The 12,436-nt window shown below is 40.7% G+C and overlaps 1 protein-coding gene across 1 annotated transcript in view; it reads left to right on the top strand.

The window, feature by feature from the left end:
• COL23A1 (collagen type XXIII alpha 1 chain) overlaps window positions 1-12,436 on the top strand; it is a 470,602-nt gene that overhangs the window by 367,910 nt on the left and 90,256 nt on the right. Inside the window, exon 5 of the mRNA XM_072631207.1 lies at window positions 363-389. Coding sequence (XP_072487308.1) covers window positions 363-389 — 27 coding nt within the window. The remainder of the gene's footprint in view (window positions 1-362; window positions 390-12,436) is intronic.

Genomic DNA, 12,436 nt, shown 5'->3' with positions numbered 1-12,436 from the left:
GGTTAGGTTAAAGTAAATCAAATTCTATGGTCTGGGCACATACTTGTCCAGTTAGGCCTTTTAGGGGCTCATCGAATCAACAGTGAAATCTGGAAGGTTAATTAAGGTGCTCTTGAACAGGAGCACCCATTACTAGTCACCCACCCCGCCCACCACTCCCACCACTGCCACTAGTTGGAGAGGGGACTTCTCCCCATAAAGTATATTTTAGCCTAGCTGTTTCAAAGTACTTTGTTCCCCTCTGCGTAAAGCATTATCATTTACAAGTTTCTGCTGGGTTAGCTAAGCCCCTAATTAAATTATAAATGTGGCCATATGTTGTGCTGAAAGTCTGATTATTAATTACTTATTAATTACCACAGGGGCAAGCAGGACGAGACGGTTATCCGGTAATTTAACATTCCATTTTTTAAAAAACTTTTTGCCTTTATATTTTCAACCTATGACCTTCCTCATGTCCTTTCTTGCCCCCTTTTCTGACTTCTTTTTTCAGCTCTGAAATGATCCTATCTTGGGTTTCAGGGGAAGTGGGAAGGGGAAGGGAATGGAATGGAATGAACTTTTCATTGTCAGTAAAGAACTGGAGATGTTGTACTTCTGAGGCACTGACCCCATGGGCCCATGCCAGGTGAAGGGGCTGTCCATGGCTCTGGATTTCCCAGAGCAGACACAGCAAAGGACTAAAGGAAATGTGAACACATTTGCCCTTTCAGTTTTTAAAGCCTCACTTCCTTGAACAAGCCCACAGGTCTAACATGTCTGATCCTATCTCTGGATCCTCACTTGTCTGTAGAATGTTGACATTCTCTCTCTGTGCCACCTTTCACCCCTAGCATGGGGAAATAGGTTCCTTGGGCATGAATTCTGTCCACACACAGTCTGTCTACTTTTCTAGTCTTTTAAAACTAAACATGAAATGAGCCTAAAAGGGCCACTAGCAAAAAAAGGCTTTTCTATTATTTTCCTCATTCACCTCCTTCCCCAAAGCTAGTATGTAAAATGAGTTTCCACAGCCAAGAGCTAAAGGATGGGAATCCAACCCACTGAGCAGCACCCCCTTAGTACCTCAGTGGGAATAAAAGCAAAATAAGCAAACTAATAGGCTGAAAAGCTAAGTCCTGAATTTGGGTTTCTAAAATCCACTACATAAGAGAAACATGTAAAGTTCCCCTGTTGACTTCAAAAAATACAGGATAGGGACAACCATGTGGCTATATGACAGTTCACATGAAAAGGACCTAGGAGTTTTAATGGCCCACAAGCTCCGTATGAGTCAGCAATCTGACATGGAAGTTAAAAAAAAAAAAAAAAGCTAGATCGGAATTGTGCTACATCCACAGAAGCCAGTGTCCAGAAAAAGTAGCAGTTATGATTTCACTGTCCTCTGTTCCGGTCAAACCATATGTGGTGTTCTGTGTTCAGTTCTGGCCACCACTTGCATCTGAGATTTGAGCAATAGTCAATAAAGGCCAGTAAGAAAACGTAGCCTTCAGTTGTTCATGTCTTAGGGGCAACTGTGAGGCAGCTGATTGCATTCCTTAGTCTGTGGTGGAGTTGTAGTGATCAGAAACTTCCCTTTTTGGGGGATAGGAAACTAGACTGTGGAGAGGGGTGGAGGAGGCTTTATTTATAGAATCACAGAATCTCCTATCTCAGAGGACAGAGGACAGCTCGTCCAAGTCAGGAGATCTGGAAATCTCTCTGCATCATCTTCAACAAGTGTCCATCCAAAGACCCCCATAACAGGCAGTTCACCCTGCCCCATTTCAGTTGCTAGGCAGCTCTGACTATTACAAAATCCCTCCCTATATGGAGCAGAAATCTGCTGTGCTCCAACTTCCCATCCCTGGTTCCTAGTTCTGCCCTTTAGAACCATCTTAAATAGTGTAATCCCTCCTCCCCATGAAAGCCCTTCACTTACTTGAAGTCAGTTACCATGAACCCCCCAAACAATGTAAATCATCCCTTAAGCACCTACTATGTGTGAAGCACAGTGCTACAGAGACAGAATGAAAAGTAATCCCTACCCTCAAGAAGTTTGTGTTCTCCTCACAGGGGTAGGGACAAGGCTATAATATGCTTACAGATGTCTTTTTTTCTCCAGAAGCATTTTTGGTTTCTTCAGATGATTTGTGATATAGCTTCTGGTCCCCTTCCCATTCTGGTTACCTTCCTCTTAAAAAGCTCAGCTTGTCAGTGTCCTTCTTGAAATGTGATGTCCCAAACTAGAACACTGGATTTGGAATCAGGAAAACCTGAGCTCAGATCATGGCTTAGAGTCTTACTAGCCATGTGACCCTAGCCAAGTCACTGATCCTCTTTTAACCTCAGTTTCTTCATTTGTAAAGTGGAGATAATATTAGCATTTACCTCACAGGGTTGTTTTGAGGATCAAATGGGATAATATTTGGCAAGTGCTTGGCAAACTTTAAAAATCTCTAATTAGTAGATGTTATATGGTCTGCCAAAGGTCAATGACCATGGAACGCTGCTTTCTTTCCTTGGAATCATTGGCTTCTATTAATAATATGGCATCCTATTCAGTGTAGCCTTGGGGCTCAGCATGCAGAGCCCAGCCTGGCTCAGTGTCCTGGCTGGCAAACTCATGCCTCCAGAGGAGAGGAGGACAAGTTAGGAACAACTCAAATGGGAGACCCAGCCTCGCTAGCCTTCTTACGCTAACCCCTGCTTGGTGCTTCTGAGATTTAGCAAAGGTCATGTCATGGTCTTTACTATTGGTTTGATATTCGGGCTTTTCTCCTAATTAGCTATTCTGAGGCTAAATTTGTAAAAATGCATATTCAAAGATAATCTATAGATATAGTCTATGGTGAAATATGGTCTTTGAAGATCAAAGAGCATAGGGTGCTCACCAGGAGCCCATCAGGTCCACAGGATTTCTCATGGGGCTGTGGGTAACATTTTCAGTAACTGTCTTAATTCTATGCTATTCTCAGGTTCCTAAAACCTGGAAATGCTGGACACTCATGAATACTGAGAAGTTGTTAACTTTTCAAGAATTTGATTAACCTCCTACTATGTACCAGGCACTGTGCTAAGCTCTGGGCAAAAGACAAATACAAAGACAGAAATGAGCCAGTCCTTACCCTCAGGGAGTTGTTGTTGTGTTTGTCCTTCATTCTTGAAGAGCACCATGACATCAGGGAGATGACGACATGACTTGCAGTTGACTTTGACTTGAGTGAGGGAGGGCTGTGCAAGGTCACCAGCCTCACTTTCTCCTCCTGAGCCATCTGGGTTCAGTGGCCAGATACTCATCTCCCATTGCATCCTAAGCCATTTCCAGTCATCCTGATGGGTCTGAAGGGAAGAGGTACACAAATGCACATATATGAGAAAATTCAAGGAAAGAGAAAAAGCTAAACATTATCATCATCAACAGCAATCATTACTGAGTACTTACTATATACCATCATTGTGCAAAGCATGGAGGATACAAGGAAAGACTAAAACAAAGTCCCGCCCCTGAAGGAGCTCAGAGTCCAATCGAGAAGTCTTTGCATGGAAAGAGGCCTGGCTGAACCTTGAAGAAAACTAAGGAGGTGGAAGTGAGGGAGAAGTGTATTGCAGGCTTAGGGGATAATCTGTGCAAAGATAGAAGGGAAGGACCTGGGACAGGGGGGAAGCTAGTTGTCTGGAACTTTAGAGTATGTGAAGGAGAAGAATGTGAAATGTGACATGCTTTAAGTTACCAAGCTGAAGAGTTTTTATTTTACCCCAGAGTTGAGAGAGAGCCACTAAAGGGTCTTGACCAAAAGAATCGATACCTGTGATTTAGGAAGGTTGTGTTGGCAATTCTATAGAGGATAGAGTGTAGAAGAGAGAGCCTAGAAGCAGGGAGACCAATGAGGACGCTGTTGTCATAGTCCAGATGAGAGATGATGAGAGCCTTAGCGAAATGGTAGCTGTGTGGGTGAAGAGAAGATGTAAGATACTTTGCAAAGGGTTAAACTATCCTTAACTCTTCAATCCCATGAGTCTAAGGTATCATAGAGGCTGGGTACCATTCCTTCTAGATTTATTGTGCTCCCAAGAGTCCATGATCCCTGAGCTGTGATCTTAGACAGCCTTCATACCAGAAAGACTAGAAGGAAGAAAGAAAGTCTAGAAGAAAGTGTGAAGTTTTCCTGCTTTTGCTTTTCCCAAGGAGATCACTTACTCAGAAGCTCTCTGGGCCATTCAAGGGTTTTTTAGAAATCCAATTTGATTCATTTATTATACTTTTATTAGCATGTTAATAAATAATATTATTATATTGTAAGCTAATAAATAGTATGCTAATAAATATGCTATTATAATAATAAAGTAATAATATGCTAATAAATGTTTATCATGGTCCTACTGTGCCCCGGGCCCTAGGGTCAGCCCTGGAGGTGAAAGATAAAAAGCAACCAACATGGCCCCTGACCTCCTAAATGGGATGTGGCATACCTATAAATAGCAATGATAGGAAAGAAGAAAGAATACTAGGCATAACTATAAGAAACAGAAGAAATCAACAAAAACTTATTTTCAAAAATAAATAACAGCAGAAGTTCTTGTGGCAACAAGGTGGTATAGAGTGCTGGACTTGGCATCAGTAAGATCTGAATTCAAATCCTGCCTCAGATATTTACTAGCTGTATAACCTTAGTTAGGCAAGTCTCTTAACTTCTGTACCTCAGCTTCCTGGTATGTAAAATGGGTATAATAATAGCACCTATTTCACAGGGTTGCTTGTGAGGATCAAATGAGATAGCACATGGAAAGGGCCTTACAATCCTTAAAGCTCCATATATGACTACTATCTGTTATTGCCATTTTAACTGCATAGAACAAAGCCAGAGAAGGATGAGAGGTCAGAGGACAAGAGGTCACATCTGTCTGAGGAGAACAGGAATATCTTCATTCAGAGGCCTGAGCAGGATCTAGAAAAAAAGAGAAGCATTCCAACTGATAGGGAAAAAGAGCAAGAGATGAAGGAAATCTATCAAGCAAAAGTTTCTGTTTGGAAGGGGAAGTAGCAGATGGGACTGTCCCCTTCCTTCTCCTATTGCCTCCCTGCCCAGGCCCTGCATCATTGTTCTCGGGTTCTTTGCAGTCTGATCAGCAGCCTTGAAGGGCAGTGAGTTCCCTGAGCAGCCCCAGATCCCTGATTGGTTTCTGTGATTTGATCAGGACAACTCTTCTTAGGATGTCTGCAGAGAGGCTGGAACAAGAGAGTCCAGGGCAGGAAGAGCCTTGGACTTGGAGTAAAGAGGCCTGGGTCTGAGGCTTACTCTGGCTGCTTACTAGCTGTGTGACTTTGGACATCTTACTTCCATACAACAAATATTTTTTAAACATGACCAATATTTATTAAACATACACAGTGGTGCAGATACAACAATGAAAAACAATATACAGTACTAACTCTCACTGAGGGCCACTAAGGACAGGACAACATAAACACAAACAACTATGATACTCGGAGTATCCCACAGGAGTAAAGGGGAACTCTAGAGACCAACTATCTAGGGAAAATTCGAGGGAGAGACATTATTTTCACCAGGAGGAATCCAAGAAAGCTTCGTGGAGGAGGTGGCACCTAAGCTGGTCCTCAAAGGCAGAGGAGCATTTCAGTGGGCAGAGATGAAGAGAGAAAAGTTCCAGATATGAGGGAATAGCAGTCTACCTATAAAATGGGCAGTTAAGTGATGCAGTGCATAGAGTACTGGGCCTGGAAGCAGGGGCCTCAGATACTTACTATCTGTGTGACCCTGGGCAAGTCACTTACCCCTGTTTTCCTGTTTCCTCTTCTATAAAATGATCTGGAGGAGGAAATGGCAAACCACTGCAGTAACGTTGCCAAGAAAACCCTAAATGGGGTCCCAAAGAGTCAGACACGACTGAAATGACTGAACAACAATATCTATAAAATGGTAAGAGGAAAAATAGAAAAACACTGTATCTGGAATCGGAATGCCTGGGTTCAAATCCTGGCTCTAAAACCAGCTGTGCAATCTTGTATAAAGCTATGTCCCTTCTACACCTTGGTTTCCTCATCTTTTGAATGAGGGGATTGGATGAGGAGGTGTCTAAAGTCCCTTCCAGCTCCAACATTCCAGGATCCTATGACATAATTTAATTTGATTGCTGTTACTGTAATCTATAAGAAAGTTTCTTGGAACTGACAAGTAAGAGTCAAAACCTTTTAACCCCTGACTCTGTCATGAGCCCTCGAGCCTTCACCCCCTCTCATCCCTCCAACATCTGGACTCTTCTGGAAAAGCCGATTTCAGTTTTGAGTTGAACGATCTGGGTTAAATCGGGGCTCTAACACTTCATAACTATGGGACTTTTTGAAAATCATGTCTCCTACCAGGGCCTCAGTTTCTTCATCTGTAGAATGAGAAGGTTGGTCTATGTGACCTCTTTCAATTCTAACTTTCTGGTAGGGGCTCCGGGCTCCTGGCTAGGGGACAGTAGCTCCTCAGATACCTCTGAGCCTTTGGCCTCTAGCAGTTCCTGAGGCTGGACAGTCCTTAGTTCTACCATCCACACCCCAGGACCCAAGAGGGACAAGCATTCACATGGTACCTATTGTGTGAAAAGCCTTGAACTAGGGATAAAGGAGATACAAAGTTTATGTACGACTCTGTGCCTGCCTTAAGAGAGCTTACAATCTAGTAGAAGGCTAGTCATATAAGAGTGTTTTGATGGATTTGTGGTTTTATCACTGTGGATACACTATTTACAAAGCAAATCCCAACCCCTTTTAGGGCTGGGGAACCTGCAGCCTCAAGGTCACATGTGGCCCTCTACGTCCTCAAGTGTGTCCCTTTGATTGAATCCAAACTTCACAGATCAAATTCCCTTAATAAAAGGATTTGTTCTGTAAAACTTGGACAAAAGGTTGTACCCAAGGACCTAGAGGGCCACATGTGGCCTTGAGGCCTCAGGTTTTCCACCCCTGCTTCTAAGTATGCACAATTGTATCTATATCTTCCCTTAAATTTTTTTGTTTGCTTTTAAATTTTATTATTTTAATTGTCAAACCACAGAGATTCTTTTTTTTAATTCCAAATTTTCAATTCCAAAGGAAAGAAACACTTTTTTTTTTGTTAAGTCATTTTTTAGTCATGTCCAACTCTCTGTGACCCCATTTGGGGTTTTCTTGGCAGAGATGCTGGAGTGGTTTGTTATCTCCTTTTCCAGTTCATTTTACAGATGAGGAACTGAAGCAAACAGGGTTAAGTGACTTACCCCAGGGTCACACAACTGGTAAGGGTCAGAGACCAGATTTAAAATCAAGAAAATGATTCTTCCTGACTCCAGGCCCAGCACTCTACCCACTGTGCCACCTGCCTGCCCCAAGAAAAGCAAAACCCATTACAAATATATATAGTCATGCAAAACAAATTTCTATATTAGTCATGTCCAAAATAAGGAAAGAAAAGGAAAACTATGCTTCAACCTTTACTCTGAGTCCATCAATTCTCTATCTGGAGGTAGGTAGGATTTTTTACCATGAGTCCTTTGGAAGTGTGGTTGGTCATTGTGTTGACCAGAGTTACTACATCTTTCAGAATAAATTATCTTTACAAAATTGCTTTTACTGTAGAAATTATTCTCCTGGTCCTGCTCACTTTATTTGCACCAGTTCAAACAAATATTCCCAGGTGTTTCTGAAACCATCCTTCATTATTTTTTATAACACAATTATATTCCATCACATTCAGGTACCATAACTTGTTCATTCATTGCTTAATTGATGTGTATTCACTCAGTTTCTAGTTCCTTTCTACCATAAAAAGAGCTGCTATAAATATTTTTTCATATATGGGTCCTTTTCCTCTTCTTTTGATCTCTTTGGGATACATGCCTATTAATAATATTGCTGGGTCAAAGGGTACATAAAATTTAATAGCTTTGGGAACATAGTTTCAAATTGCTTTCCAGAATGGTTGGACTAGTTCACAGCTCCACCAATAGTATCTTAGTGTATTTGTTTTCCCACTTCCCCTCCAACATTTATCATTTTCTTTTTTTGTCATCTTAACCAATTTGATAGATATGAAGTGATACCTCAGAGCTGTTTTAATTTGCATTTCTCTGATACTAGTGATTTAGAGCATGTTTTCATATGGCTATTGATAGTTTTGATTTCTTCCCCTGAAAACTGCCTGTTATATCCTTTAACCATTTATGAATTGGAGGATAGCTTTCATTCTTATACATTTGGCTCCATTCCCCATATATTTGAGAAATAAGAAACTTGCTGCAAACTTATCAAAGAAACTTGCTGCAAAGATTTTTTCCCCCACTTTCCTGTTTTTTTCACCTGATTTTAGATGCATTGGTTTTGCTTGCACTAAAACTTTTTAATTTTAAATAAACATTATCCATTTTATCTCCTGTGAACCTCTCTGTCTCTTGTTTGACCATGAGCACTTCTGCTATCCATAGATCTACAGGTGACATCTTCCATGCTCCACTAATTTGCTTATGATATCACTCTTTATGTTTAAATCATATTCCCATTTTGAGCTTATCTTGGTGTACAATATGAGATGTCAGTCTATGCCTAGTTTCCGAAAAGTTTTTATAAAACAGTGAGTTCTTGTTCCCAATATGCGGAATCTTTTGATTTATCAGACACTAAGTTACTATGCCCATTTGCTTCTGTATATTGTATATCTAATGCGTTTCACTGATCAACCTCTATTTCCACTCAGTACCAATTTGGTTTGATGATTATAGATTTGTGAATATAGTTTAAGATCCGGTTCTGCTAACCCTCTTCCTTCCCATTTTTTTCCATTGATTTCACTTGACGCTATTGACCTTTCCTCCAGATCAATGTAATTTTTTTCTTGCACTATAAAGTAATTCTTTGGTAGTTTGTTGGTGGAACACTTAATGAGTAAATTGATTTAGATCATATTGTCTTGTTTGTTACATAGAGACTACATAAAGGCTCAGCTTCCCCATGAGTAATTATTGTTTCTCTAATTATTTGAATGTCTTTATTTGTGTGAACAGTATTTTGTAATTGTGTTCATGTAGTCCCCATGTATGTTGTAGCTGGTAGTTTTTCGTACTGTCTGTAGTTATTTAAAATGAAATTTCTCCATCTCTTTCCTCCTGCTGGATTTTGTTGGTAATATACAAAAATGATGATGATTTGTATGGGTTTGTTTTATATCCTGCAAATATGCTGAAGTTGTTGATTGTTTTGATTAGTTTTTTTAGTTGGCTTTCTAGACTTCTCTAAGTAAACCATTATATCATTTACAAAGAGTAATAGTTTTGCTTCCTCATTACCAATATTTATTCCTTCAATTTCTTTATCTTGTTTTATTGGGAAAAGGGAAGGAAAGGGGGAGAACATTTATGTAACACCTACTATGCGTAGGTGCTTTATAAATAGTATCACATTTGAGCTTTACAACAACTCTGTGAAATCGTTGCTGTTGTTATCCCCATTTTACAGTTGAGAAAGCTGAGGCAAAAAGAAGTTAAGTGACCGACCCAGAGGGATGTAGCTAGCAAATGTCTGAAGATGAATTTGAACTCCAGGCGCATTGCTCTATCTACTGTACCACCTAGCATTTCTAATGCAATATTGAATAGTAATTATTATGATAGACATGCTTGCTTTATCCCTGATCTTACTGGAAAGGTTTCTAGCTTATCCTTGTTATAGATAATGCTTGCCCGTCATTTTGCTTATTCCTAAGTTTTCTAATGTTTTAACAGGAATCAGTACTATATTTTGTCAAAAGATTTTTCTGCATTTATTGAAATAATCAGGAGATTTTTGTTGCTTTTGTTATTGATGTGGTCATTTATGCTTATAGTTTTTTGTTATTGAACCAACTCTGCATTCTTGGTATAAATCCAACCTGGTCATAGGATATGATCTTTGTGATATATTGCTGTAATCTCCTTGCTGGTATTTTATTTAAATTTTTTGTGTCAATATTAATTAGGAAAATTGGTCTCTAGTTTTCTTTCTGTTTTGACTCTTCCTGGTTTAAGTATCAAGACCATACTTGTATTATAGAAGAAATTTCATAGGATTCCTTCATATGTTTTTTTCAAAGAGTTCATGTAATATTGGAATTAATTATTTTTAAAATGTTTGGTACATCCACATCTGGCAGTGGGGTTTTTTTCCTTAGAAAAGTCATCTATGGCTTGTTCAACTTCTTTTTCAAAGATAGGGTTAAGTATTTAAGCATATCTATTTCTATTCTCTCCAGGTTCTGGGTATTCTCAAGGAAATTCCCTTCTATCTACATGTATATGTGCTTGTGTTCAGGAGCAAAAGTACAGAAATGAGAGAATTCAAGGAGCATTCAGGGGGTAGACAGTGGTCCAGGTTGTCAGGAACACAGAGGATATGGAGAAGAGTAATAACAGGTAAGGCAGTAGAAGGAGGATAGTGCTAAGTTGTGGAGATCATTGAAAGCCAGGCAAAAAATTCTGAAGTCTCTTTCAGAAAAATAGTACGAACATACTCCAGATTTTTTAACAGAGGAGTGACATGGACCTAAGCACAGTGTTCATCCTAGTGAGATTCTTATCCTCAGAGCCCTGGCTATTTCCTGCTTATTGATGTAAGCGGGGATGGAATACCCAGCAAAAACAGTGATGGGGGGGGGGAACCTGCACCCTTAAAGCCACATGTGGCTTTCTAAATCCTTAAGTGCACCCTTTTGACTCTCAGTCACTTCAGGATTTAGACAGCCACATGTGGCCTTAGGGCCACAGGTTTTCCACCCCTGGACTAGTCCAATTTGATGGAGGTAGGATGAGGAGCAGGTGAAACCCTTCCTTTGCCCCAATTATAAGAGGGGAATGGACCAAGAATTGCCCACTGCCTCTGTCCATCATTACCCCGCAATGGAATCTGAAAGGACTGAATCTCTATGAACTCAGCCTGAATCTGCTGAGTATGCTCATTCTTTCAGGCAGCTTGCAAGCAAGAGCTGTAAGCATGAAGTGACTGCTTCCTGGAGGGGCCTGGCTAGAGGCCAAGCTTAGCTAGATATGGCAGGATGGAGAACTAGATCTCTTTGATAAATCTCACAAAATAACTCTTGGTCTTCTCTACCACCCAAGCACATTTAATAAATGAACTCACTCCATTGGAAACAAAAACAGCTTGAAGCCCTGGCTGTGAGCTCAAGACATGCCAAGTTGCTGGTTGGGGGAGGCAGGGAACACAGAATCCTTTCAGCTTGGCCTTGATCCCAGCCTGGGAGAGGCTCTATTGGTGTCCTGTCATAGCCCTTTTCAGGGTCTGCTAACCTCGTGTAGGACTCAGTATAGACAAAGGTATGTGAACTTTTGTTAGAAATGAAGGTACAGATTTGGCCCATTAGAATTCACTGAGGAGAGGAAATGGGGTGTATGATTTAATAGCAGTCCTTGGCTACACTCAATCTTTTGTTCCTTTAGTGTACTCCCATTGAAACACTTCATTGCACTTGATCCAAGCCACTGGGATCCAAGCTAGCTGGTCCCAATTCCTGAGATAAAGGACTTCTGGCCACTCAGAGCTGCAGGAACACTAGTTGCCCCTTCATGGCTTACACAAGAGCCAAAGGAGCTGAGCTGCCTTCCTCCACTCAGAAACCAGGCAGGCAAGCATTGGGGTGACTTGCATGCAAACTCCAGCTACTCTGAACACAGACTTAAATAATCTTCATTGGGCTAGTTTACCCTTTGCTGAATTTATCCCATAAATGGGGAACACTGTCATTGAGACCAACTCAACTGTTTGCTTTCAAGTACTTTGGATTCGGGTGGAATGAGGTGAGCTGCCTTTTCTGGGCAATCTTCCTATGTTTTGGGCAATACCATAAACAAGACAGCTTGCCACAGTATTTTCCATGAGATGCCAGAAGTAGAGCTGGAGCAAGGGGAGAAATTCCTGCTTACCTGATATTTCATAGAAATGGGGCAGATTTTATTCATGAAATGGAAGTGAGCCATCTTCAGGGTTGTCTGCCTTCTTATTGAGTGTCATTTTGTAAATAGGATGTGCTAATTCTGAGCACTCCTCGAAGGTCAATATAAGGAAAACGCTGAGTTTAAAAATGATCCTATTGTGTTTAAAACTTGTTTACAATATTCACAAAAGCAAATGGCATGTCTTCCTTTAAGGGCATTCCATGTAAGAGCAAAAGCTCTATCAACAGCAGCTTAGAAAACCCCAGTGCCTACAGCAGAGAAGTTGTTCACTATGCTAAAAATGTATTGACTATAAATGGGAGATAAGAGGAAGGAGACAGAAAGGAAACCATTGCTAGGGTAGAAACTGTAGACTTTTATGAGAGCTACCCTGCTAGGTACATGGAGGGCCATGTTTTTCTTGGAACCCAATTTTCCCCAGTTAGAGCCACAAAGAGAGAAAAGATGAAAAGGCCTGCATCCTGCTGGCTAC

Source organism: Notamacropus eugenii, chromosome 1 (genome assembly GCF_028372415.1).
Source record: "Notamacropus eugenii isolate mMacEug1 chromosome 1, mMacEug1.pri_v2, whole genome shotgun sequence".
Lineage (NCBI taxonomy): Eukaryota > Metazoa > Chordata > Mammalia > Diprotodontia > Macropodidae > Notamacropus > Notamacropus eugenii.
Note: the sequence above shows the minus strand (reverse complement) of the source record. Positions and strands in the feature narration are given on the sequence as shown.